Source organism: Pongo pygmaeus, chromosome 10, assembly GCF_028885625.2.
Source record: "Pongo pygmaeus isolate AG05252 chromosome 10, NHGRI_mPonPyg2-v2.0_pri, whole genome shotgun sequence".
NCBI classification, from domain to species: domain Eukaryota; kingdom Metazoa; phylum Chordata; class Mammalia; order Primates; family Hominidae; genus Pongo; species Pongo pygmaeus.
In genome coordinates this window covers 42,267,610-42,294,921 of record NC_072383.2, presented here as the reverse complement: position 1 = coordinate 42,294,921, position 27,312 = coordinate 42,267,610, and the positions used below count along the sequence as shown (strand labels likewise).

Here is a 27,312-nt window from a genome sequence, read left to right as displayed (position 1 = left end):
AAAAAGATTTAATTTTTATGTAGTTAAAATGTAAAGTTAATCTGTGTTTTACTTTATGGCTTCTTTTTTATTCCAGTTTCTTTTCTCTTTCAATTTTGACTAATTTCCCTTTTCTACAGGATTATCCCCAGCAGCATACAAGCATGTATAGTATTTCTCACCAGTAAAAATAAAGAAAAAATCTCTTGACATTTCTCTCAGCATTTACCTTCCCATTTCTTTCAAAGTGTCTCCATTTATTGTCTGTTTCTTCTCTTTGCCATTCTCTCTTGAACCTACTTCAAGCCAGCTTTCTCCCCTAAAAAGTTTTCTGAAATAGCTTTAGGGTCCCCTAAAAAGTTTTCTGAAATAGCATAATCTCTGAATTTTGCTAAATCCAGAGATTAATTCTTCATCTTACTTGACCTGTCAATGGCGTTTGATACAGTTGATCACTCCCTCTTTTTTGAGGCACCATCCTCATCACCAGGCTTTTGAGACACCACTCTCACTTTTTTCTTCTCTAGTCTCCCTGGCCACACTGGTTTCCTTTGCTGCTTCCTCAAAATGTCAAAGTGCCTTTTTTATGTCTATAATAATTCCCTAGGGAATCCCTATGCCTTCCTGGCTTTCAGTGTGGTCTATATGCCTGTTACCCCCATATTCCCATGCCCATATGGACCTCTGTTCACCTCAGACTTATAGATCTAGCTGTCCTTTCTACATGTCCTCTTGAATGTTCATTAGGTACCTTACATATAACATATCTACATTTAAATACTTGATTCACTTTATCTAAACTTACTCTTCTTATAGTCTCCATCTCAATCAGTGGCACCTCTTGTTTTCTATTTGCTCAAGTACAAAACATTAGAGTCAAAAGCTCCAGCTCCACTATTTTTTTCAGTTTTGTTTTTCAAAACTCCATATCAGCAAATTCTATCAGCTCTATTTTCCAAATATATGCAAAATTAAACCACTTTCCACCAATCTACCACTACTACTGTGGTCCAAGACACCATCACGTCTCCTATGAATTATTGCAGGAGCTGGATACCGAGCAGTATACACTGTACTCTATTTATAGTCTCTTATGCCTCAGCCCCCTCCTAGGCTTCCCCCCAAGTCCCCAAAGTCCATTGTATTATTCTTATGCCTTTGTGTCCTTATAGCTTATCTCCCACATATCAGTGAGAACACAGGATGTTTGGTTTTCCATTCCTGAGTTACTTCACTTAGAATAATAGTCTCTGATCTCATCCAGGTCACTGCAAATGCCATTAATTCATTCCTTTTTATGGCTGAGTAGTATTCTATCATATATATATATATATATATATATATATATATATATATGATGGAATACTATATATGTGTGTGTGTGTGTGTGTGTGTGTATATATATATATATATATACACTTGAACTTTCTTCTTGCTATCTCCTTTCTTAGGTCATTAGTAATTGTTTTATAAATTTGGGAGCTCCAGTGTTAGGTGCATATATGTTCAGGATTGTGATATTTTCCTTTTGGACAAGGCCTTTTACCATTATATAATGTCCCTTTTTGTCTCTTAACTGCTGTTGCTTTAAAGTTTGTTTTTTCTGATAGAAGAATAGCTACCCTTGCTGGCTTTTTGTGTCTATTTGCATGAAATGCCTTTTTCCATGCCTTTACTTTAGGTTTATGTGAGTCCTTATGTGTTAGGTGAGTCTCCTGAAGGCAGCAGGGAGTTGGTTGGTGAGTTCTTATCCATTCTATGGTTCTGTATCTCTTATGTGGAGCATTTAGGCCATTTACATTCAATGTTAGTATTGAATGCATCATGTTCTTTGTTGCATGTGTACTTTGGCTTTTTTTGTTGTTGTTGTTATTTTGTTTTTGCTTTTTACATTGTATTTTTGTTTTATAGGTCCTGTGTGATTTATGCTTTAAAGAGGTTCTGTTTTTATGGTGTTTCCAGTATTTGTTTCAAAATTTAGAGCTCCTTTTAGCAGTACTTATAGTGGTGGCTTGGTAGTGATGAATTCTCTCAGCATTTCTTGGTCTCAAAAACACTGTATCTTTCCTTCATATATGATGCTTAGTTTCACCAGTTACAAAATTCTTGGCTGATAATTGTTTTGTTTGAGGAGGCTGAAGATAGGGTCCCACTCCCTTCTACCTTGTAGAGTTTCTGCTGAGAAATTTGCTGTTAATCTAATAGGTTTTCCTTATAGGTTACCTGGTGCTTTTGTCTCACAGCTCTTAAGATTCTTTCCTTCATCTTAACTTTAGATAACCTGATGACAATGTGCCTAGGCAATGATCTTTTTATGATGAATTTCCCAGGTGTTCTTTGAGCTTCTTGTATTTGGATGTCTAGGTCTCTAGCAAGGCCAGGGAAGTTTTCCTCAATTATTCCCCCAAATAGGTTTTCCAAGCTTTTAGAATTATCTTCTTCCTCAAGAACACCAACTATTCTTAGGTTTGGTCATTTAACATAATCCCAGACTTCTTGGAGGCTTTGTTCATGTTTTCTCATTCTTCTTTCTTTGTCTTTGTTGGATTGGGTTAATTCGAAGACCTTGTCTTTGAGCTCTGAATTTCTTTCTTCTACTTGTTCAGTTCATTGCTGAGACTTTCCAAAGCACTTTGCATTTCTATAAATGCATCCAATGTTTCCTGAAGTTTTGATTGTTTTTTCTTTATGCTATCTATTTCCTTGAATATTTCTCCCTTCACTTCTTATATCTTTTTTTTGGATTTCCTTGCATTGGGCTTTGCCTTTCTCTGGTGCCTCTCTGATTAGCTTAATGACTAACCTCCTGAATTATTTTTCAGGTAAATCAGGGATTTCTTCTTGGTTTGGATCCATTGCTGGTGAACTAGTAGGATTTTTGGGGGGTGTTAAAGAGCCTTATTTTCTCATGTTACCAGAGCTGGTTTTCTGGTGCCTTCTCATTTGGGTAGCCTCTGTCAGAGGGAAGGTCTGGGGCTGAAGCCTGCTGTTCAGATTATTTTTCCCATAGGGTATTCCTTTGATGTAGTACTCTACCCCTTTTCCTATGGATGTGTCTTCCTGTGAAGCTGCAGTGATTGTTATCTCTCTTCTGGGTCTAGCCACCCAGCAAGTCTACCCAGCTCTGAGCTGGTACTGGGGATTGTCTGCACAGAGTCCTGTGATGTGAATCGTCTATGGATCTCTCAGCTGTGGATACCTGCACCTATTCCGGTGGAGGTGGCAGGGAAGTGAAATGGACTCTGTGAGGATTCTTAGCTTTGGTGGTTTAATGCTCTATTTTTGTGCTGGTTGGACTCCTGCTGGGAGGTGGCGCTTTCCAGAGAGCATCAGCTGTGGTAGTATGGAAAGGAACCGGCAGTGGGCAGGACCCTAGAACTCCCAAGAGTATATGTCCTTTGTCTTCAGGTACCAGGGTGGGTAGGGAAGGACCATCAGGTGGGGGCAGGGCTAGGCATGTCTGAGCTCAGACTCTCCCTGGGCAGGTTGCTGTGGGGGTTGGGGGTGAGGTTCCCACATCAATGGAGTTGTGAACCTAGGAGGATTATGGCTGCCTCTGCTGAGTCATGAAGGTTGTCAGGGAAGTGGGGGAAAGCTGGCAGTCACAGGCCTCACCGAACTGCCACGCAATCCAAAGGGGCGGTCTTACTCCCACTGTGCCCTGCCCCAACAGCCCCGAGTCTGTTTCCAGGTGGTGGGTGAGCTGGACTTAAGAACTTGCTCCAGGCTACCCCCCTCCCAGCTGCAAAAGAACAGAGCTTTGGTTCTTTCCCCACCTATGGAGTTTGCACACCAGATTTGTGCCCTCCCCCAAGTTCTGGCCAGGAGGCTTCTCACCCAGCTTAAATTGTTACAAAGTTCAGCTGGAGATTTCCTTTTGCCTGTGACATCTTCCCCCATGCCTCTGGGTACCCTCCCAAAGGATCCCTGTGGTGCTAGGCAGGAATGGCCTGCTTGGAGACTCAGTGAGCTCCCAGGGCCTTTCCCGCTGCTTCCTCTACCCTTGTATTTGACTAGGCTGTCTAGATTGACTCAGCTCCAGGTAAGTTTGGAAACTTCTCCCTCAAACAGACCTTCAGTTTTCCCAGTGTGGATGTGTGTTTGGGAGAAGAGGATCTCCCTTTTCCATTTCCACATTTGGAGCACTCAGTGTTTGGAGTGTCTCCGGTGTCCTGCAGGAGCAATCTGCTTCCTTCAGAGGGTCCGTGGGGTGGGTCCTTTCAGAATTCCTGGTTTATTCTTGCAGTTGATCTGGAGCTAAAATTCATCATGCAAGCCTCCACACACTGCTCTGTCCATCCGAGTTGGAGCTGCAATCTAGTCCTGCCTCCCATCCGCCATAGTGATACCATTCTCCCCATGTTCTGTTTTTTAAATTGCTGAGTTGAGAGTTCTTTTATATTCTAGATAGTAGTCCTTTGTCAGATATTTGATTTGTAAATATTTTCTTCCAAACTGTAGCATGTCTTTTCATCTTTTCACAGGGTCTTAAAATGCACAAAAGTTTCCCTTTTTGATGGTGTCCAGTTTATCAATTTTTACCTTTTATGGATAGTGCTTTTGGTGTCAACTCTAAGAACTCATTGTGTAGACTTAAATCTCTAACATTTTATCCTTTTTTTACCCTAAAAGTCTTAAATTTTATATTTTATATTTAAGTTTGTGGTCCATGTTGAGATAATTTTTGCATGAGGTGTGAGACTGAAGTTAAAAATTTTTTTTTCCCTTAACATTTGGATGTTCAGTTGCTTCAGCACCATTTGTTGAAAAAGCTATATTTTTTATCCATTGGATTACCTTTGCTCTTTTGTAAAAAAATCAGTTGGTCATATTTGTGTGGGTATATTCTTGATTCTCTGTCCATATGAGATATGTGACTATCACTCTGCCCATACTACACAGTAGTGATTACTGTACTGTATAAAGTCTTCGAATTGGGTAGATTGATTCTTTCTATTTTATTCCTTCTTCAAAACTATTTCAGCTATTCTGGTTTGAATAACCTAAATGTCCTTCCCTATAAATTTTAATGTAAATTTTTTACCTTTCCATATAAATTTTAGGATAATGTTGTCTATAGCTAAATTTTTTGACATTATTTTGATAGGAATTATATTAAACATTTATATCACACTGGGGAGAAGTGACTTCTTTACTGTATTGAGTCTTCCAATTTATGCACATGGTATATTTATTCATAATTTAGATCTTTGATTTCTTTCATCAGTGTTATGTTGTTTTCAGTATATAATACCTGTTTATGTTTTGTTAGATTTACACCTAAGTAGTTTTAAATTTTCTGTGTAATTGTAAATTATATTGTATTTTTAATTTTGGTATCCATGTGTTTATTGCTAGCATGTAGAAATATAATTATTTTTATATGTCATATTGTATCCTATGACCCTGCCAAATTAACTTATTAGTTCTGATAGTTTTTTTTTATGCTTTAAATTCTGGGATACATGTGCAGAACATGCAGGTTTGTTACATAGGTATACATGTGCCATGGTTGTTTGCTGCACCCATCAACCCATCATCTAGGTTTTAAGTCCTGCATGCATTAGGTATTTGTCCTAATGCTCTCCCTCATCTTGCCCCCTCCCCATGACAGACCCCGGTACGTGATGTTCTCCTCTCTGTGTCCATGTGTTCTCATTGTTCAACTCCCACTTATGAGTGAGAATATGCAGTGTTTGGTTTTCTCTTCCTGTGTTAGTTTGCTGGGAATGATGGTTTCCAGCTTCATCCATGTCCCTGCAAAGGACAAGAACTCATCCTTTTTTGTGGCTGCATAGTAATCCATGGTGTATATATGCCACATTTTCTTTATCCAGTCTATCATTGATGGGCATTTGGGTTGGTTCCAATTCTTTGCTATTGTAAATAGTGCTGCAGTAAACATACGTGTACATGTGTCTTTATAGTAGAATGCTTTATAATCTTTTGGGTATATAACCAGTAATGGGATTGCTGTGTCAAAAAGTATTTCTGGTTCTAGATCCTTGAGGAATTGCCACACTGTCTTCCACAAAGGTTGCACTAATTTACATTCCCATCAACAATGTAAAATCGTTCCTATTTCTCCACATCCCCTCCAGAATCTGTTGTTTCCTGACTTTTTAATGATCGCCATTCTAACTGGCATGAGATGGTATCTCATTGTGGTTTTCATTTTCATTTTTCTAATGACGAGTAATATGAGATTTTTTTCATATGTTTGTTGGCTGCATAAATGTTTTCTTTTGAAAAGTGTCTGTTAGTCTTTGCCCACTTTTTGATGGGGCTGTTTTTTTTTTTCTTGTAAATTTATTTAAGGTCCTTCCAGATTCTGGATATTAGCCCTTTGTCAGATGGATAGAATGCCAAAATTTTCTCCCATTCTGTAGGTTGCCTGTTCACTCTGATGATAGTTTCTTTTGCTGTGCAGAAGCTCTTTAGTTTAATTAGATTCCATTTGTCAATTGTGGCTTTTGTTGCCATTGCTTTTGGTGTTTTAGTCATGAAGTCTTTGCCCATGCCTATGTCCTGAATGGTTTTGCCTAGGTTTTCTTCTAGGGTTTTTATGATTTTGGGTTTTACATTTAAGTCTTTAATCCATCATGAGTTAATTTTTGCATAAGGTGTAAGGAAGGGATCCAGTTTCAGTTTTCTGCATATGGCTAGCCAGTTTTTCCAGCACCATTTATTAAATAGGGAATCCTTTCCCTATTGCTTGTTTTTGTCAGGTTTGTCAAAGATTAGATGGTTGTAGATGTGTGGTGTTATTTCTGAGGCCTCTGTTCTGTTTCACTGGACTATATATCTGTTTTGGTACAAGTACCATGCTGTTTTGGTTACTGTAGCCTGTAGTATAGTTTGAAGTCAGGTAGCATGATGCCTCCAGCTTTGTTCTTTTTGCTTAAGATTGTCTTGTCTATACGGGCTCTTTTTTGGTTCCATATGAAATTTAAAGTAGTTTTTTTCTAATTCTGTGAAGAAAAGTCAATGGTAGCTTGATGGAGTAGCATTGAATCTATACATTACTTTGGGCAGTATGGCCATTTTCATGATATTGATTCTTCCTATCCATGAGCATGAATGTTTTTCCGTTTGTTTGTGTCCTCTCTTATTTCCAGCAGTGGTTTGTAGTTCTTTTTGAAGAGGTCCTTCACATCCCTTGTAAGTTGTATTCCTAGGTATTTTATTCTCTTTGTAGCAACTGTGAATGGGAGTTCAGTCATGATTTGGCTCTGTGTTTCTCTGTTATTGGTGTTATAGGAATGCTTGTGATCTTTGCACATTGATTTTGTATTCTGAGACTTTACTGAAGATGCTTATCAGCTTAAGGAGTTTTGGGGCTGAGATGATGGGGTTTTCTAAATATACAATCATGTCATCTGCAAACCAAACAATTTGCTTTCCTTTCTTCCTATTTGAATACACTTTATTTCCTCCTCTTGCCTGATTGCCTTGGCCAGAACTTCCAATACTGTGTTGAATAAGAGTTGTGAGAGAGGGCATCCTTGTCTTGTGCCAGTTTTCAAAGGGAATGCTTCCAGCTTTTGCCCATTCAGTATGATGTTGGCTATGGGTTTGTCATAAATAGTTCTTATTTTGAGATACGTTCCATCCATACCTAGTTTATTGAGTGTTTTTAGCATGAAGGGGTGCTGAATTTTATCGAAGCCCTTTTCTGCATCTATTGAGATAATCATATGTTTTTTTTGTCACTGGTTCTGTTTATGTGATGGATTCCATTTATTGATATGCATATGTTGAACCAGCCTTGCATCACAGGGATGAAGCCGACTTGATCGTGGTTGATAAGCTTTTGGATGTGCTGCTGGATTTGGTTTGTCAGTATTTTATTGAGGATTTTCACATGGATGTTTATCAGGGATATTGGCCTGAAATTTTCTTTTTTTATTGTGCTGCCAGGTTTTGGCATGAGGATGATGCTGGCCTCATAAAATGAGTTAGGGAGGAGTCCTTCTTTTCCTATTGTTTGGAATAGTTTCAGAAAGAATGGTACCAACTCCTCTAGATTTATTGAGATTTTCTACGTAGGCAATCATGTAATCTGCAAATATTGACTTTCTAACTTCTTCCTTTCTATTCTGTATTCCTTTTCTTTTCTTTCCTTTCTTTTCCTTTTTCTCTTCTTTTCTTATTGCACTGACCAGAGCTTTCAGCACTATGTTGAATAAGAATGGCGGGAACGAGAGGTTTGCCTTATTCTGATGTTAGGGAGAAAGCATCTGGTCTTTCACCATTGAGTATGATGTTAACTGTAGTTTATTTATAATTGCTTTTTATTAGGTTGAGACAGTTCTCCTCTGTTCTTATTTTTCTGAGAGTTTCATCTGTAATTGGTGTTGAATTTTGTCAAATGCTTTTTCTGCATAAGTCAATATGATAAAATAATTTTCATTCCTTTGTTAGTCAGTATACTGGATTGATTTTCAAATATTGAATGAGCCTGGCATCCCTGGAATAAACCCCACTTGATTATGGTATATCATTGTTTTTATATATTGCTGAATTATATTTGTTAACATTTCATTAACGGTTTTTATGTATATACTCAGGAAGCATATTGTCTTTGGTTTTACTTTTTTGTACTATCTGTTTTTTGGTGTCAGGGCAATATAAACTACATAAAATGAATTTAGTAGTTTTTCTCTCTGTTACTTTCTGGAAGCGATTGTGTAGAATTCATATGACTTCTTTTATTATGTGAGAAAATTCTGCAGTGAATCTATCTGGGCCTGGAGATTTAATTTTTTGGAGTTTTAAATTTATGAGTTCACTTTTCTTAAAAATTATAGGACTATACAAGCAACCTGTTTCATATTCTGTAAGTTGTGTTTTTGAAGAATTAGTTCATTTTGTGTCATTTGTCAAATTTTTTGTCTAGAGTTTAGTATTCCCATATTAACCTTTCAATATCTCTATGGTCTGTAATGAAATCTCCTGTTTATCTCTTAATATTGATATCTTTTCTCTTTTTTCTTTGTTAGTTCATTAATTGTATTGAACTGTTCAAAGAACCAGCTTGTGGTTCATTGATTTTTCTCTATTTTTTTAAATTTTATTGATTTCTGCTCTTTATTAATTCCTTACTTCTACTTGATTTGTGTTTATTTTGCTCTTCCTTTTCTTTGCTCTTGAGGTGGGAGCTTATTGATTTGGGACTTATCTTCTTGTCTAATATATGCATTTAGTGCTATAAATTTCTCTCTCAAGTATTGCTTTACCTGTGTTTTTGGGAATTTTTGATATTTAATTTTAATTTTGATTTATTTTATGTACTTTTAAAAATTTCCCTGAGACTTCCTCTTTGACCTGTGGATTATTTAGAAATATATGTAGTTTCAAAACATTTGGAGATTGTCTGGTTATTGATTTTCAGTGTGATTCTGTTGTGGTTGGAAAGCACACTCTAAGTGATTTAAATTTTTTAAAATGTTGTTTTGTTGAGGTTTATTTTATGGCTCAAGATATGGTCTGTCTTGGTATATATCCCTTGGGAACTTGAAAGGAATGTGTATTCTGTTGTTGTTGAGTGGCATGTTCTATAAATGTTGAGTGGATCCTGTTGGTTGATGGCATTTTTGAGTTATATATTCTTGACATTTTGGCTAGTTGTTCAAATAATTGTTGAAATGGGCGTTGATGTCTCCAACTGTAATTGTGGATTTCACCATTTATTCTTTCAATTCTATCAGTTTTTGCTTCACATATTTTGCAGCTCTGTGTTTTCAGTAATACACATTGAGAATTGCTATGTCTTCTTAATGGATTGATTTTTTTCATCATTTTCATAGCATTTCTGTTTGTCTTTGGTATTTTTTTGCTCTGAAATATATTTTTCTGAAATTAATATAGCCATTTCTGCTTTCCTTTGATTAATACTTTCAATATATATTATTTTCTATTTGTTTACTTTCAAACTGCCTAGACTGTTATATTTGAAGTGAGTTTCTTACCAACAGAATATGGTCATGGTTTTTAATCCCTTCTGCTAATCTCTTTCTTTTAATTGATGCATGTAAACTATTTACTTTTAATAAAATTATATGCTTGAGTTTAAGTCTGCCACTTTTTTATTTTATGTTTGTTCTCTCTTTGTTTTATTTTTCTTTTTTTTTTCTTACCGTGGGTTACTTGTTTTACAATTTCATTTTATCTGTATGTTTATGAGTGTGTCTCTTTGTATAGCTTTGTAAGTGGTTGCTGTAGGTGTTTCATTATATATACATAACTTATAACTGATTGCTTGTATAGTCATTTTACTAGTTTGAGTGATGTATAGAAATTTTAGCTGTCTTTATGTTTCTTTACCCTCACTCATTTATAACATAAATTCTTTAAATATTGTTTAACATACATTTAGGCCACAAACTTTTGCTTCAATTTTGAGCTGTTGCTTCAGTTGTCAAACACACTTTAGAAAAGAGGAGAAGGAAAGCTTATTGTATTTACCCATTTTTTTTTTTACATACTATGTTCTTTCTACCTTCCTGATGTTCCAAAGCTTTTTATTTTATATTTTTCTTTCTGTTTAGAGGTCATTATTTTGCTGTTCTTTTAAAGTAGGTCTTCTCATGATAAATTCTCTTAGTTTTCCTTTGTCTGAGAATGTCTTGATTTCTCATTCCTGAAGGATGTTTTCGCTGGGTATGCAATTCTGCGTGAACAGCTCTTTTTGCTTTTGTCGCATGAGAAATATTTTACCACTTCTTTATGGGTTCCATGGTTTCTACTGAGAAACACACTGTCACTCTAATTTTTCCTTGTATTTAATGTGCAAGATTTCCTCTGTCTACTTTCAAATTTTTTCTTTGTTTTTAGTTTTCAGAAGATTAATTATGATATGGCTTGATATGAAGTTGAAAATTGTTTTGAGTTTATCTTGTTTAGGGTTTCCTTAGATTCTTGAATCTGTGAGTTTATATCTCTTGCCAAATTTGGGAGGTGTTCAGCCATTATTTCTTCAATATTGTTTTTTAAGCTCGACTCCTTTCTCATCTCTTTCTTGGATGCTAGTGATACAAATGTTAGATCTTTTGTTATAATCTCACAGCTCTTTAAGACTGTTTAACTTTTTTTCAGTCTATCTTCTATTTGTCACATTGGATGCTTTTTTTTCTGTCTTCCAGATAACTGATACTTTTCACAGTCACTTCCATTCTGCTGTCTAGCTTTATCCACTGAGCTTTTCATTTCCATTATTGTATTTTTTTGGTTCTGAAGTTTCTATTTGGTTTTAAATTTTTTTCCCATTTTTCTTTTTCTTTACTGAAACTTTCTATTATTTTCATTTAAGTCTTTTCATAATTGTTTTTGTCAGTGCTGCTATAAAATATTTGTTGGGTAAGTCTAACATCCTTATCATTTTAGTCTTGATATCTGTTCTCTTTCTTTTTTCAATCAGTTGGAGATTTCTTTGGTTCTTGGTATAATGAATGATTTTTTACTAAAACCTGGACATGTTTGTATCATGTTTTGAGTCTTGAATCTTATCTAACCCGCCTGTTTTAGCCAGCTTTCTCTGACACTGCTTTGGCAGGGGAAGGGAGGGTGCCATCTTGTTACTGCCAGGTGGAGGTAGAAGTCTAGATTCCCCACTTGCCTTTGTTGACAGTTGAGGGGGAAGCTTCTTTTATTTCTGAGTTGGGGGGAGTTTCAGCTTCCTATATGGTTTCTGCTGGCACTGTGACAGGGGTGGTTTCATTACTGCTGGATGACTATAAAACTCCTGACTCCTCAGTAGGCTTCCTTTGATACTATCCCAGTGGGGAAAGGGAAGTGTGCTTCATTACTTCCAAGTTGAGATGGAAGTCCAGACTCCTCATTGTATGGTCTTCACTAGTGCTGTGGGGGGCCTCATTACTGCCTGGGAGGGTTAAAATTCTTGGCTCTAAACTTGGCCTTCTCTGACACTATTCTGGTGTTACGTGCCTCATTTCTGCTTGAACAGGGTAGAAATATAAGCTTCTTACTTAGCTTTTGTTTGGCATGGTTTGGGATGGGGCCACAGTTTTTTCTGTGATGTTTGACTGGAACAGAGAGATTATTATCTAGAAGTTTCTGTCTTGCTAGACTGATCCTTTCTTTGTTCTTCAGCTACAGAAAGCAGGCTCATCTTGAGGATTTTTTAGGTCTACATTCATTGATATTTCCAGATTGAAGTCTTCTTTAGCTGCAAGTCTAGGATATATGACACAAAATGGAAACCCATTGAACTCACTACCATATTGTTCCTTGGATCCTGAATATCTTTTTTTCTCTATCTTCTAGATTCTTCTGTGTTTGTTTTGTATATGATGTCTAGTTGTACTTAGTGGGAGAACTAGGAAAAGTACATCTATTCCATCCTGTAGACAGAGGTCACCTCAATCATTTTTGAACTTTATTTTTAATGTTTCCCATGTGGCTCTTCTCTCTGCAGGTACCTGGAACTGGAAAGTAGTGGCCATCGGAATGAAGTCAGACTGCATTACCGCTCAGGCAGTCACCGCCCTCACACAGAAGTGTTTCCTTACATTTTGGCTGATGACAAGTGGCACAAGCTCTCCTTAGCCATCAGTGCTTCCCATTTGATTTTACACATTGACTGCAATAAGTAAGTGTAGTGTCCTCATTTTAGGAAATGGCAGATTCTAAGAAATGACTGTCTACTCACGTTCCTTCTTTGATGTTTCTTTTTTGCAGAATTTATGAAAGGGTAGTAGAAAAGCCCTCCACAGACTTGCCTCTAGGCACAACATTTTGGCTAGGACAGAGAAATAATGCACATGGATATTTTAAGGTATCTTTTGGCCAAAAGTCTGAGAATGAAATGTAAATGCTTTCTAATGAGTTTCAAAAAGTAGATTTTACTTTTTATGGTGTGAAACAAAATAATTTGATTTGTAAGTTAGAAAATTTGTGTCTGTTTCTTTTTTTTAAACAGTAATATTTTATTTAGCCAGCAAACATTATTTTCTCTTCTTTTTTCAATGAGTTTAATTGTTAGATATTACAGAAATGATCACAAGGCTGCAATCAGGGAAGTTAACATGTCATTCTTTGAATGAACCTTTCAAAGCAATAAAAATCTAAAATGTTAACATACAAATAAACTCTTCACCACTGAAATATAACCTTTGATGATACTTTTACAAAGATGTTAATAGCGGATTGAAAGCTTTTTAGTATATATTATTCATGGTCTCCTTGTACTGCAGAAAGTGAGAAAGGAATACACATATGTGCACAAATCTGTCAAAAGAGAAAGCAGTTATAATTTATATCTTTTCCTTCAGTATGTACTTGGAGACAACACTTCATAGAATTTCTTCATTGGAGAGGCTCTAAAGGACATGTCATTTAACTTTCCATATTTTAAAGATGAAGAAATAAAGTCCAGAGAATTGCTTGACTACAAGACCGTAGCACAATCATTTTCCCCCAGTGACTGTGACAGTCCCTACAACATGGAAGTGGCTCAATGAATGATTACCAAATCAAACAATGATAAGTGATAGTTCAACTCATAGATTTCAAGGTAGATCACATACCAGTGAATTTAATTGTTTTCTAAGCAAAGTTTATAATTCTATAAAGGTATTTTGGGAATTTATTTAAGCATTGTCTGTTACCAGGAAACCAGATACTTGAAATATATGATTCCATCTAATTGTAGCCTTGCTAGTCTTGATGCAGGTTCATTTTTTTTTCCGTTTTATTATGCATAAACCTGCACAGAGGGGTAAAGTAACTTGCTTAAAGATAGGCAAATAGTAAGTGACACAAATAGGAAATTGGTTCCATGCTTGGAAATCCTAAAACCATGCGCTTTTCCCAGGTAAGGGATAGCAGATGTGTGCTGTGAGTCCCAAATCTCATCCCTATTTAATCGTGACAGTCCTTCCCATGGAGCCTGAGTGTGGCCTCAAAATCTCCACATGTCAATTATGTGTATAATTCTAGGGGTCATTCTCTTTATTGTAGTCCATAAATAGTATCCATTAGAGTTGTACAGTGCACAAACTACATAACTGTACACGATAGCCTTGTTTTTATGTTGCTGCTTCTAAGTGATAGGAGTTGGTACACAATTTACTTCATCAATCTAGGCCCAAGCACACCATGGAGCCAGTAATACCCACACAGTAAAAATACTTAAATATTTATCATTCACATTGATACATGCTATTAATCAGATTAAACATGTACAAGACATAGAGACCAGTATTTTACTGGTAAATCTTTATAGGTACGTTTAAAATTATATTGATATCATGTTGGTACTGTTATCCCTATCATTAGATATTTTGTTTGCATTTTTCAAATGGATAAAGTGAAATATTAATTTAATAAAATATATAAAGGCATGAAGAAATGGGGGGAGTGTGGCAGATAAAAGAGACAGCTGGATGTGTCTGATAGATCATTTCTGAGCCACCATTGGCCTTTGCTTTAGGAGCCCAGCAAGCTGGAAGCTAATTATACCTTAATGACTAAGTATGCATGTAAATTTTGCCTATAAATGTGTGATAAAATTTTCTATGTAAAACAGGTCATTTCCAGCTGGCATTTAAAAAATTTTCATTGTAAACTTTCTGTACTCGTAAGAACTCATCACTATATTTTGCTGTAGCTGTTTAATGAATCTATTGTCCTTTTTAAATTGAGAAATTAGTTTTAAAAGATCCCACTTTTATGAGATGCTCAAATGAGCATGCTTTCATGACTCAGTTTTTCTATCCTTTTCTTTCCAATAATTAAAGTTAATTTAAAATTGGTATCAATTTCAGAGTTGCTGAAGCTAGAAATTATTATCAGGTGGATTTTTTTAAAGGTCATTTTCAAGCCTGTCAGTGGCTAACTAAAAATAACTTCTCAAAACAACATAACTATTGCCTTTTAATTATATCTTGACATTTAATCTTAAGGCTTTAAAAACACTATCAATAAGAGAATACATGGGTAATCATCTATTGTGCCTGATGAATTTCTTTCCCTTTGGTATGAAGTAGAAATAATGTATTAACAAAGACTTTTTACTCAGGGATTTTAGTGAGTGTGTTCTGTCATATTTTCCTTCATGAACCTGACCATTGAACATAATTTGGGTAAATGAAAGTAATATGTCTTTTTTTTCTATTTTTCACACACAGGGTATAATGCAAGATGTCCAATTACTTGTCATGCCCCAGGGATTTATTGCTCAGTGCCCAGATCTTAATCGCAGTAAGTCTATTAGTTCTTGCACTGTGGAGTCCCCATATATTACTTGTCAGCATAGACTTAACCAGATTGAACCCCTTATAAATGCATCTTGACCGAATGTAGTGTTTGTAATTCCAGCCTGTCCAACTTGCAATGACTTCCATGGACTTGTGCAGAAAATCATGGAGCTTCAGGATATTTTAGCCAAAACATCAGCCAAGGTAAAAGCTACTCAAAAATACAGTGAGGAAGCTTAAAAATCTTTGATGTTCCCAATACTTCCATTTATAACCATAGATTTTCACCTTCGAGGCTCTTCTTATACTATACTGTTTGCTAGGACTGAATCTAAATCTCTGCTTAAGGAAAGGCTTATAAATATTAAAACCCTAGCCATCTGTATAACAAATAATTCAGTAAATCAGGAATGAGGCAGATTACCTAATTTATACACTGCTTACTACAGGAGGATTTATTGTTTAGTTTTTATGATTATTTACTTTTATTCAGTTTTTCATTACAAGCAAGGAGGCAGTAGGACAGTGTAAAGAATATAGATACCAGAATTGTATCAAAGAAATGATCCCATAAATGCTTTCTACCATTATGTTACAGTTCTAGGATTATTTACTAATATCTTAAGCACATATCAGGTTTACCTACAATTTCACTAGACTTATAATTTTGTATAGTAGTTACAGATTACCTGATGGTTGTGTTGTATCGTGTATGATTTGTTTCTTATACAACATAAATTCTGAATTTTATTTTTTTACTTGAATAAGCATATAAATGAAATTAAACATTTTTCTTTTAAATGGAAAGTGCTTCTCTGCATTTGAGTGATGTTTTGAATTAACCTTTGATTTCTGTCTTATAAATTATGTTGTTTGTTTCTAAGGCAGGGAGCAAATTTATCACAAAAAGAAGAGGAGAGGAAAAGACCCATTCTTTTAAATTAAATTAAAGTCTTAAATATGTTTATAGCAAGTGGTTGATGAGCACAGCCACCATTACTGCTACATACTTTTAAAAACAAGATGCCTGCTGGAGTGTTTCACATTTCTGTGTTGCTGGAAGGATGAACAATGTAAAACCCCTTCTTTTGTGCCACAGCTGTCTCGAGCTGAACAGCGAATGAATAGATTGGATCAGTGCTATTGTGAAAGGACTTGCACCATGAAGGGAACCACCTACCGAGAATTTGAGTCCTGGATAGACGGCTGTAAGAACTGCACATGCCTGGTATGGCTTCTATTTGAGTTGAGACTAAGGGAACTCAGATGCTCCCACTCTTTAAAAATTTATTAAAACAATGTAATTATGAAAATTTCAAGACCCATTTCCTCAAGACACAACACTAAAGTGCCAACAAACCTGGTCATATCTAAAGAACTGTGTTGCATTATTAAAAACACTTTCTAGCTTCTAAAGATAATTATGGTTTAGGAATGCTATGAAGTTTAAGTTTATTGGTACACAACATGAAGTTAGCAATTTAAATTAGGTAAAGTGATTCCTAAAGAAGACTATCCTCTTATCCTTAACATTTCCAGAGATTTTTCTCCCTTGTGTTTTCATGAATGCATTTTCATGAAACTAAGTCATATGCAGCATTAAATATTGTGTCCAGTTTGAGCAATATAAGCAAATGATAGGGTTTAAATGATTGGGACAATCTAATAGTTTATTAATACAGTGGAATACAAATTATAGAGTTTAAATATGATTTTGCTAATTGCTCGCTAATGAAGTAGAATGTGTTATTGCATTATGATTTCAGAAATATATGTTCATTTTCAAAGAAAAGTTCAAAGTGAGTTTGGTTTTAAACTTTTAAATTACACATGAACTCGTCTGTTAAAGCTGGTTTTCTGGAAAGAAGTCAAGACATCTATGTGAATTAGGCTTTTAAAAAAATTTCTCAAAGTTCATCCAGTTTATTCAAAAACAGAATATCATGCATATAAAAAGATCAAAAGTAGTTCAGAACTGTGTGTGTGTGTGCGTGTGCGTGTGTGTGTGTGTGCGTGTGCATGATACAATTTTTATTCAGGAACATGATATGTTCCTAAATTTTTTAAATGGGGAGCAAAAGTTAAATTGAGTAGAAGATGGAATGTGGCATAGTGAAGTCAATAAAATGGGAAGCCTGAGCAGCCAGCTACCTGGGAGCTCTGGCCACCTTTAGAAATCAAATTCCTTGCGGTGGTCCTGTCTCCAGTTTGGCGCCTCCTTGTGGTGATTTTCAGCACCGCCTCCCCTCCTGGCAATGGCCTATTCTGTTCTCTTCATATGAAGAGTTTAAAATTTAAGGAATGGATTCAAAAATTCTTGAAAACTACTAAACTCCAACATGGAAATTCTTTAAATATTGTTTCCTTTTCAGAATGGAACCATCCAGTGTGAAACTCTAATCTGCCCAAATCCTGACTGCCCACTTAATTCGGCTCTTGCGTATGTGGATGGCAAATGCTGTAAGGAATGCAAATGTGAGCATAACTTTTATGATGAATACTTTCTTTGGAAAAATAAAGCTCTGTATTAATAAGTATTCACCCATCATTGGTTTGATCTGGGCAAGCTAAATAGCTTTCAGAAGTGATGGAATAAAGGAAGAATACTTTCTCTGTTTTGGTTGATTAGTTCTTTTCCATTTTAAAATGCTATGCCCCTATTCCAGTAGGACAATTTTTTCTTGGAGTAATCTATTCCATATAGTGACAGTAGTAGGAAAGATGTGTAAGAAACTTACTGGAAGGCATTTCACTAATTGTACTATTTATTGTAAGTGTCTCCCAAATAGGTTAAGAATGGTCCACACGTCCGCAATAACCAAGGAAATCCATGATACAAGTGGCCTTCAGCAGCAGAAGATATGCTGTTCCATTAGCCCAAACAACAGAAGTCCACATTATTATAGGATTGTCCAGTGTAGATAAGGGCCCTGGCCTTCATTCAGGGAAAAAAAGGCTCACACCACCATGTGTGGAAGCTTTTCTGCCTTTTAGCAGTCATTATATAGCAGTTCACTTCTGATGTCAGAAAATACTTTTTGACTTATCTGTAACTACCCTTAACTGGGTTCTAGATCATTCAATAAATAATGGAAATAATTTATTTATGTTTCTTATACTTTAAAAGACTTCACTTAAACCTTTGTTAAAAAGAGTATTTAAAAATTTAGCTATTTTTTCCACAAAGGAGTAGTAACATACATGAAAACTGAGTTGTTTTAAAGTTTGTGGAATATATAGAGCTCTGTAAATGCAAGTGTATTTATATGTATACTCTCAAAAAGACAAAGTGGGGAGAAGTGGCGGGGGGTGGAGAGAGCGAGAGACAGTAGCAGTGTGCTACTGCTGGTGAGGGTGACGAGCTATCAGAGAAAAATCAGGAAGTTGCTTCATAGTCCATTGATTTAATTCCCTCAGGAATGCGTTTATATTTAATTTTATTAGGGTTTACATTGAAGCCAATCCATCTCATAAAACTGTATTAGCCTAGTCAAGTCGATTCAGTGAAACTAGGAAGGATTGAATACAATTTTTCTTACATGTCACTAGCTAATTTCCTTGGTGAGAAATAATCTGCATTTTTCTAGAACTTCTCTTAATAAAAGGAGGCTTGTGGTAATATATAGTTTTCTTTGTAGGTGGTTAGAAAGAGGAAGGAAGAAGGACCATATATACATATATGGCTTCATATTCATAATACAATAGCAAGTAATCATACTTTTTGCCTTAACTTCTTTTTTTTTTTTTTCTTGAGACGGAGTCTCGCTCTGTCGCCCAAGCTAGAGTGCAGTGGCGTGATCTCAGCTCACTGCAAGCTCCGCCTCCCAGGTTCACGCCATTCTCCTGCCTCAGCCTCCCGAGTAGCTGGGACTACAGGCGCCTGCCACCACGCCCAGCTGATTTTTTTGTATTTTTAGTAGAGACGGGATTTCACCGTGTTAGCCAGGATGGTCTCGATCTCCTGACCTTGTGATCCGCCCGCCTCAGCCTCCCAAACCGCGCCCGGCCCTGCTTTAACTTCTTTTATCCTTCTTTCCATCCATAATTCTATGTTGTAATTCATGGATATGATAGATTTGCATTAAGTGATGTCAGTGTTATTAGATACAGGTTGATTGAAATAACGGGCCATTGTGAGAGATTTGTCAGAAGTGAATTTCAATTCTCATCTTACCATTTGTCTCTGTCACCAAGAGTAAACTGCAGACTAAATCGGACTAATGCTTGAATTCTTCCCAATAAACATGTGGTTAGACATAATGAAATGATAAAATGTTTTGAGATTCATTAATGAAGAGTGTTTCAGGCAGTCTTTGGTGTTAATGATTGAAAACCAACTGTTTGCTTCATGTAGAAAATAGTTAAAGCTGGAAGTGAGTAATCAGTGAGCAGACCACAACATAATGAAAAAAATAAAAAGCCATAGGCCCTCATTAGATATGGCTAAAAAATAATAAATGTAAAGTGACTTTATCTTTCTGTTCACATTTAATGATATATAAGATAAGTACCATGGAATAGAGAGGAATAGAGAGGGTTCATGCCTATGTTTGCTTGTTATTTCAAAGATTTGAAATTTTAGTTTTAATGAATTTAACATTTTACTAGAGCTAGCAAGACATTTCAGTAAACAGCCATAGATACCTCCCTTTAGGGAAATAAGCATTTAGTTCATATGGTGAATATTCTTAGAGGTTCTTTTTGGGAATGAGTATCCGCAAAGCACAATTTAAAAATAAGTCACTGACAATATCCAGAAAATGTGCTTCTGAAAAGTCTTGTAGAAGACAAATAACACTTAAAATAAATGTAATAGTAATCCTTTGACTGACTTACTTAAACAGTACAGATTTTCATATGTATTTAAAGTGGGAGAAACCAATAGTTACGCATATCTATGATGTCTTGTGTGTTTGTGCGTGTGTGTGTGTATCACCATTGCATGTGAGGAGAAACAGTCTTATTTTCCTGTGTTAATTCCACAGTAGTGTCACTGTTATAATTTATGAAAATCTAATTTTAGTGGAGTAGAAATAAATTCCTATGTTTTTTACTCTTTTAAATATGAATATAAGCCCTCTTCTTAGACCCTACATTGATCCTATCTTTGAAACGCTTCTGCTCAACTGCCTTTTTAATAACAAAACCCGATAAAATAGATTATTATTGAAAACATCTTAAAGAGATTAATCGCTTACTGTTTCTAAAGCCCTTGGAAGGTAAATCATATAACCTAACTGCTGAACGTGACTCTGCCGAGATTGGAATGAACGAAACACGTGCATGTGGCCAGTCACTTTTTGGTGTTCTTCCTTTAATGCTTTCAGGCTTGCTTCATCAGACTTGTTTGCACATTTCTGGGCAGTCCTATTTTGCAGCTTCCTTTATACTTTCCCTCAGTAACTTCAACTCCAGCTCGTTATCTGAATATAAATACTGATGAATAGCAAGATGGTTGTTCTGGGAAAGAAGTCAGAAGAAACCAAGCCTTTTCTTTAGTTGAATCTACATAAACAAAGCATTGGGAGGAGGGGCTTAATTTCCTGCCTGGACCATTAAAATAGTGTGTTGGAGTTAAACAGAGAGGATAAAATCCAAAGGCAGGAATGCCAAGGCCAAATCGTTAAAGCCATAGTAATTACAGCCATAATGAAGCCATATTGCTTCTATAGGTTACAAGACACATACTTTGTGCCTCATTTGATCTTTATAGTTCTATAAGTAGGTATTATCTCCATCTTCCTAATAAGGAGAATTCCAAGCCATTCAGGAACATGCAGTTAGTTAGAGGTCTCAGAGAAGTTCCATCTGAAAGTGCTGTGCTTTGACAGCCTGCATTCCTTTTTTTTTTTTTTTTAAAAAAAAACAACAACAACAACCATCTGTTATAATTAATCTAATTGATCCACTTTTATTGACCAGTAGCTAAGCTCACCAGAGGTGTTTTGGAATCCTAGTTGAGTCTTAGGCAGCAGAGTTTGCCTTCACCACTCATCCTCTTCTCTTTCAGTCACCATCTCCTCCACATCCTTTATCCCGGTCTCAGGCTCTCAACTAGCAAACAGGGAGATTTAGTGACACATATTCAAGATAGCTGTAGAAAATGGAAAGTATAAATATTTTAGGTGACCTTAACTCTGAAATAGAATGAGGTCAAGATATGATTAAAGTACATAAAATCTCAACCCAGATTTTTTAAAAAAAGAATTATCAGAAAATAATTGACTGAAATTCTAGGAAATCGAATGTTACTGAAAATCACTGAATTTAGGAAACAATTTAATTTTTCTGAATATTAATGCTATTACATGCATGCATGCCTTTATTTATTTATTTATTTATTTATTTATTTATATTGATTGTAGATTCAGGCTTGTGTACAGAGCTCTGCTTCACAGGAAAGGCGGTTCATGAAAATAGGGAATCTGAGGCAAATCTGAACTGATGCTGTAATGTCTTTCCTCCATTATTAGAGAGTTCCCAAATACAGGGAATGTGAATGTGACCATCAGAACTGGTTGGTATTTGCCTGGTAGCAACAGTTTAAGTGGTATTTCCTCAGAGTCCAGAATTATATGAATAAATAAAAATCATCGTTCTTTTGGTTGAGCAAGGTCAGAGTTTCAGTATATAATATAGATTACACTTTAATATTCTCTGTGCTGATTAGACATACGATTATTTTAAACTTAATTTTAAAAGCCATCTTGGTTTAGTCAAAGTGGACTTACTGTAATATCTTTCCATATTGAGTAGTTAATTCTGTGAGTTACAAGTCAGATTTTCTGGGTTTGAATTCTGACTCCACAACTTATTAGCTGTGAGACTTTGGTCAAATTGCTTAACCTGTCATGGTCTCAGTTGCCTCATTTGTATAATGGAAATAACAATTATATCTACTTTATAGGGGCTGTGTAAGCATTGAATAGGTAATAAATGTAAAGTGCTTAGAACAATGTTAACTGTTATTACTGTTTTTATTAAAAGAGTCACTCATGTTTTTATTGATAAAAATACAAAGTAGTGAAATGATCTCATTAGTTCATTAGCTTTAGATTTTAAAGCTATGTAGGACCTCAAGGGTTCTTTGAAACAGCCATTTGCTTTTGGGAGGTATGGTTTCATTATCCCCATTTTATAGAAGAATAATGAAGCCAGGTAGATTAAGTGACATTACTAAGATCAAATAGTATGTAATGCACGGTAATTTTTTTCTCTCAAATTGTGTCCTGATTTCCCCAAGGCCACTGTCTTCCTCAATATTGTGGGCGTATCTTAATCAAGGTTGAAACCCAGAACTAATATCTCATTATTATGTACTGTTTTGTGTGTCTGGCTTCTTGTACTCAGAATCAGCTTTGTGAGACTCATCCGTATTTTTGATGCAGATCAAAAATATAGCTGCATCTCATTCATACTTATTGCATCATTTTGATGTCCACTGCAGATCAGTTATAGTTATTGCTGCATATATTTTATTTGTGTTTATGTACCACAATTCAGTCTATTGTTGGATGGCAGTTAGGTAGTTTGCTGATTTGGGCTATGTGAATAGTACTCATAGAATAATTCTTTACATGTTTCTTCGTCTTAGTTATGTATGTATTTGATGGGTATATATTTAAAAGAGTGGAATTGTTTGGTCAGAGGGTAAAACTGTTTGACTCTATGGCAAAACCAATTTTCCAAACAGTTTTCCAAAGTGCTTATACTAGTTTATTTTCTCACCAACAAGGTATGAAAATTCCAGTTGCCCCACACCCTCACCCACACTTGGCATTTTTAGTCTTTTTAATTTTAACATTCTGATAAATGATGTTGGTAAATGATATTGTACCACAGCCTAAGTTTGTTATTTCCCAGGTGACTAATGAAGATGAGTGCCTTTTTGTATATTTATGGGCTGCTTTCATTAATATTGAATAATAAAAAGTAAGAGTAAATATTTTGTTTATACTTTTCCAAAGAACTATTTTCTTGCTTTTAGTAGAAGTGGTAATTTGGGAGGCTTATTTTATTTGCACATCAATATAGATGATTCTAGTCCTGTCACCTTAAAATGCATAGCAAAGTAGGGGTAGTGGAGACTAAATGATTGCTGCTCAAGTACTTAGTGATTTAAAAAATTGGATGATAATCTGATAAAATGGAATCAGAGATTTCTGAACATGTGTTCTTGACTTTTCAACAAAAATCAGCAGAATATAATTCACCAAGAATTTTTTTTTGTTTTTAACAGAGGGGGAAAACATAATTTATGTAGGCTATGGTAAAAAAGAAAATACTTTTGAAACAAAGTAACCAATAAACATGGCTGTTTTTACAGTAATGCTGGAAGCATGGGAAATATTTAGGATGTACTAGAGGTTCTCATGCATGAACACAATTATAAATTAGTTGGTGTGATGGAGACACGAGGGGCCACATGAATAGAATGCCAGTATAAAATGAGAGGAATTATGTAATAATGAAAAAGGTAGAAGTAGCAATCAAAAGAAAGGTGTGTTGTTTTATGTATCAGATGCGCTGTTTTAAGAATATTTCTTGAAAGTCTGTAGTCGGTAAGGAATTTTATGACACAGCAAAAAATTGAATGAGCTGAAAGCTAATGGTGTCACTGGAAATCATATATCCAGCCTTGGTCTAGACGGTCTTTTCTCACTAAAATTACTTTAATTTAGTATTTGAAGTAACATTGAATAAATCATAGAATTAGAACACTTTTATAATTCTATAGGTATATGTGACAAATAGGCAAGAAAATAGTTCACTTGTGTATTACTTTAAGATAATGAGCTTCTGATAGGGAATGTTTTCTCTAAAGACAAATAGCTAAATTTATTAAAGAGAGAGATTTCATCAAGATAATCCTGTAGGTTTCCCAAATACTGTACTGTCATTAATTTTATCTTAATTAAAAAAAAAACCCTTTAAAAAGGCACTTGGCATGCTGCTACCTTTTAAACATTATAAAAACTGATAAATGTCAAATCACTGGAAAAATACCAAATTGGCAATATATTAATAAACTAGATTAACAATACAGCCTTCAGATTAATTACTGTGAGACAGCATGTGATATATCTTAATGATATTTAGAAAAATATAAATCTACTGTTAATTAGTCAGCTCATAGCAGAGCTGGAATGCCAGGGAAATGTAGGGCAGAATCACAGAGTGATTACAATGTCACAGTGACTTAGCTGCTATGTCCTGTATGCTAGTCCTGGGTAGTGTAAGTTGTTTAACTCTAGCATTCTTTCTTCCCAATCCTAGCACAGTATTTTTAATGCTTTAATTAAAAATAATGCATGCGTATAATAAGTCTGCAAACCATGCAAACAGATATAAAATGAAACATAAACACCTCCCTATTCTTTCTCCTCCAAACTTCTGATTTTTGTGTATCCCTCCAGATGACTTTTAATGTGTCTACTCACATTGCCTGTCTAGGCTTTTTATATATTGTAAATGATATTAAGCATTTTCCTGAACTTTGTTTTTTTATTAATAACATATATTGGAGACATTTTCATATTAAACAAAAATAGTTGCATATTATTCCACTATATAGTTTATTATTTTATTTCTTCCCTCTCTAAAGATATTTTGATTGTTTCTAACTAATTTATATATTTGTTATGAGAAACAATATTGCAGGAAGCCATTAATGCATAATCTTGGTGCAATCTTATGGCTTTATCTATAGAGTAAGTTGCTAAGGGTGGAGTTGCTGGGTCAAAGACTACGACACTTTTAATATTGCCAGCTTTTGCCAAATTATTCTACAAGAAGATGGTCCCAGATGTTTTCTTCCTTTGGCGAGGGAGCACCCGGTGGAAGTGCTGAGGGAAGCCTGAAAACAGCACGTCTCTCCTGGTTTCAGTAGGTCTTTAGAAAAGGCATTGGGGGGGCTTTTCTTCTCTTTCCCAGGCAACCTTGACAAGAAAATGGCAATTTGTGGGAGATCTTTTAATGAGAGATAGTCAATGGAAGCCCAAATATTCTTGTTTTACCACAAACAATGTTGTCTGGTGCACTCATATAAAATTATTGTTAAATTAATTGCTGTTCTGCATCTTCAATAAATTCCACAGATGGCATAAGAATGTATTGACCTCCCCTTTTATCTGATATGAAAGTGGGTTTTCCAGTAGACATAACATGGATACTGTGCTCTGTCTCTAAGGCATTATACTGTGCCTATTTAATTATGTTTTATTAAAAAATAATAGAGAGTACTCAGCTTCTAGTTCTTCACTCTGAATTGCAATTTCTCTTCATTATTAAAATCCTTGAATAAATGTATCTTGTGGATTTTATTATTTTTCATGTCCCATTACACTTTCTCAAAAGAATTTCTCTGCACATATAATGGCATTGCTTAAGTGACCTAAGACTTTTCAGAAGAAAGCGTTATGCAAATCTATCTGCAATAATAATTAAATCAAACTGTCTAGCATGGTTCTAGGGGACCGAAATGGGATTCTTTAGGTGATCAGAAGGCTAGTCCTCCTTCTTAGTATCGTAAGGCTTTGAAATAAGTAAGAGGATTTCAGATTTATACCAAAGCAAAAGAGCGATAGTCTAGGTATCATTCATAGGAGACCCAATTTAAGAGAGAAGAAAAACACTTAACTTAGGCAGAAAATGCAACTTTTTATCTCCAGTGCTGTTAAGTAATTGTTTTAAAAATGAGCTTATTTTGTTCTCAATTGAGATAATACAAAATTGCATTTTGAAGTAAGAATAGGGAAGAATGAGACATATGCAATTTAAAGCATCTTAGAAGTTGATTTTGGCAATTACGTGGAAAGTAGTAATTCCGACAGCCCAACTGCACAATAAAGGTAAAGGGACAACATAGTGCCCACTTGAGAATAAAGCCACAGCACCCATGTCCTCAACCAAACGTACAAAACAACAACTCAGCTGCACTGGCCTCTCCAATGGCTACCTTGAAAATGGTATGTGGCCTTCAGTTTTCTGTACATATTTATAAATGGTATAAAATTATTATAGATTAAGAATTAAAGAAAACATAATGGTATGAGAGCTTAGTGTGAGGAAGGGACAGAAAGGAATTCACTTTTTCAGTTTAGAGACGGTTGTGATAAAGCAGAATTCAGATGCATTTCTTTCTTTTTTTTTTTCTGATATGGAGTCTTGCTCTGTCGCCCAGGCTGGAGTATAGTGGCACAATCTTGACTCACTGCAGCCTCCACCTCCTGTAGCTGGGATTACAGGTGCCAGCCACCATGCTCAGCTAATTTGTGTACTTTTAGTAGAGATGGGGTTTGGCCATTTTGGCCAGTCTGGTCTCAAACACCTAAAATGATCTGCCCGCCTCGGCCTCCCAAAGTGCTCAGATTACAGGCGTGAGCCACTGCGCCCTGCCAATTCAGACACATTTCAGTTTAAAGATGGTTGAGATGGAGTACAGTTTAAGCACATTTTCTTTTATGCAAAATCTGGCCCCCAATTTAAAAATATTTAACTATAAAAAAATACCACATGAAATTGCCTTAAAAATTGTTCCTGGAGTTGGTGGTGGTAAGAATGGAGCTTCTTCCAATTTAAGAATGTTAAGCTGGTAACATATCTATTTGTCAGAATATCTGCTGCAATCCCACTCCGAGCCACAGTACATATTTCACTTATATTCTATACTAGAGCCTCTACTTAGATTTTGTTTCTAAATAGCTGCAGCTCCTGTTCACACCCCTTTCACCCCTAGAATGTTGCTAGAATGTTGCTAGATTGCTAGAATGTTGTCTATATTAGGGAACTGGCTACATGGTCTCTGGAATTTGGGTTAAGCTATAGGGCCATATCAGGGTTTTAGGATTTAAGGCTCAGATCTGGAGTTATTGACTGTTTTATACTTTAGTTACATTGTGAGTTTAAAAAAAAAATTCTCGGCTGCCTTCATAATGGCCCTCACTTATAAATATTATTGCAAGTTATAAAGAGATGTCTCACAAATACTTGTGCAACAAACTCAGTAACCCAGGAAAGATAATTTGAAGTCCTATAGCACAATAGATAATATGCAGATATAATATTTATGATTTTAACCATTGGAAAGTGACCTCCATGATTCATAACACTGGTA

At 35.5% G+C, this 27,312-nt stretch overlaps 1 protein-coding gene across 3 annotated transcripts in view; it reads left to right on the top strand.

The window, feature by feature from the left end:
- Nucleotides 1-27,312, top strand: part of NELL2 (neural EGFL like 2) — a 360,977-nt gene that overhangs the window by 90,909 nt on the left and 242,756 nt on the right. For all 3 annotated transcript variants that reach the window (XM_054444613.1, XM_063672658.1, XM_054444612.2), the window contains 6 exons: nt 12,416-12,589; nt 12,679-12,775; nt 15,129-15,201; nt 15,319-15,401; nt 16,297-16,425; nt 17,570-17,672. In XM_054444613.1, the coding sequence (XP_054300588.1) occupies nt 12,416-12,589; nt 12,679-12,775; nt 15,129-15,201; nt 15,319-15,401; nt 16,297-16,425; nt 17,570-17,672 (659 nt within the window). The remainder of the gene's footprint in view (nt 1-12,415; nt 12,590-12,678; nt 12,776-15,128; nt 15,202-15,318; nt 15,402-16,296; nt 16,426-17,569; nt 17,673-27,312) is intronic.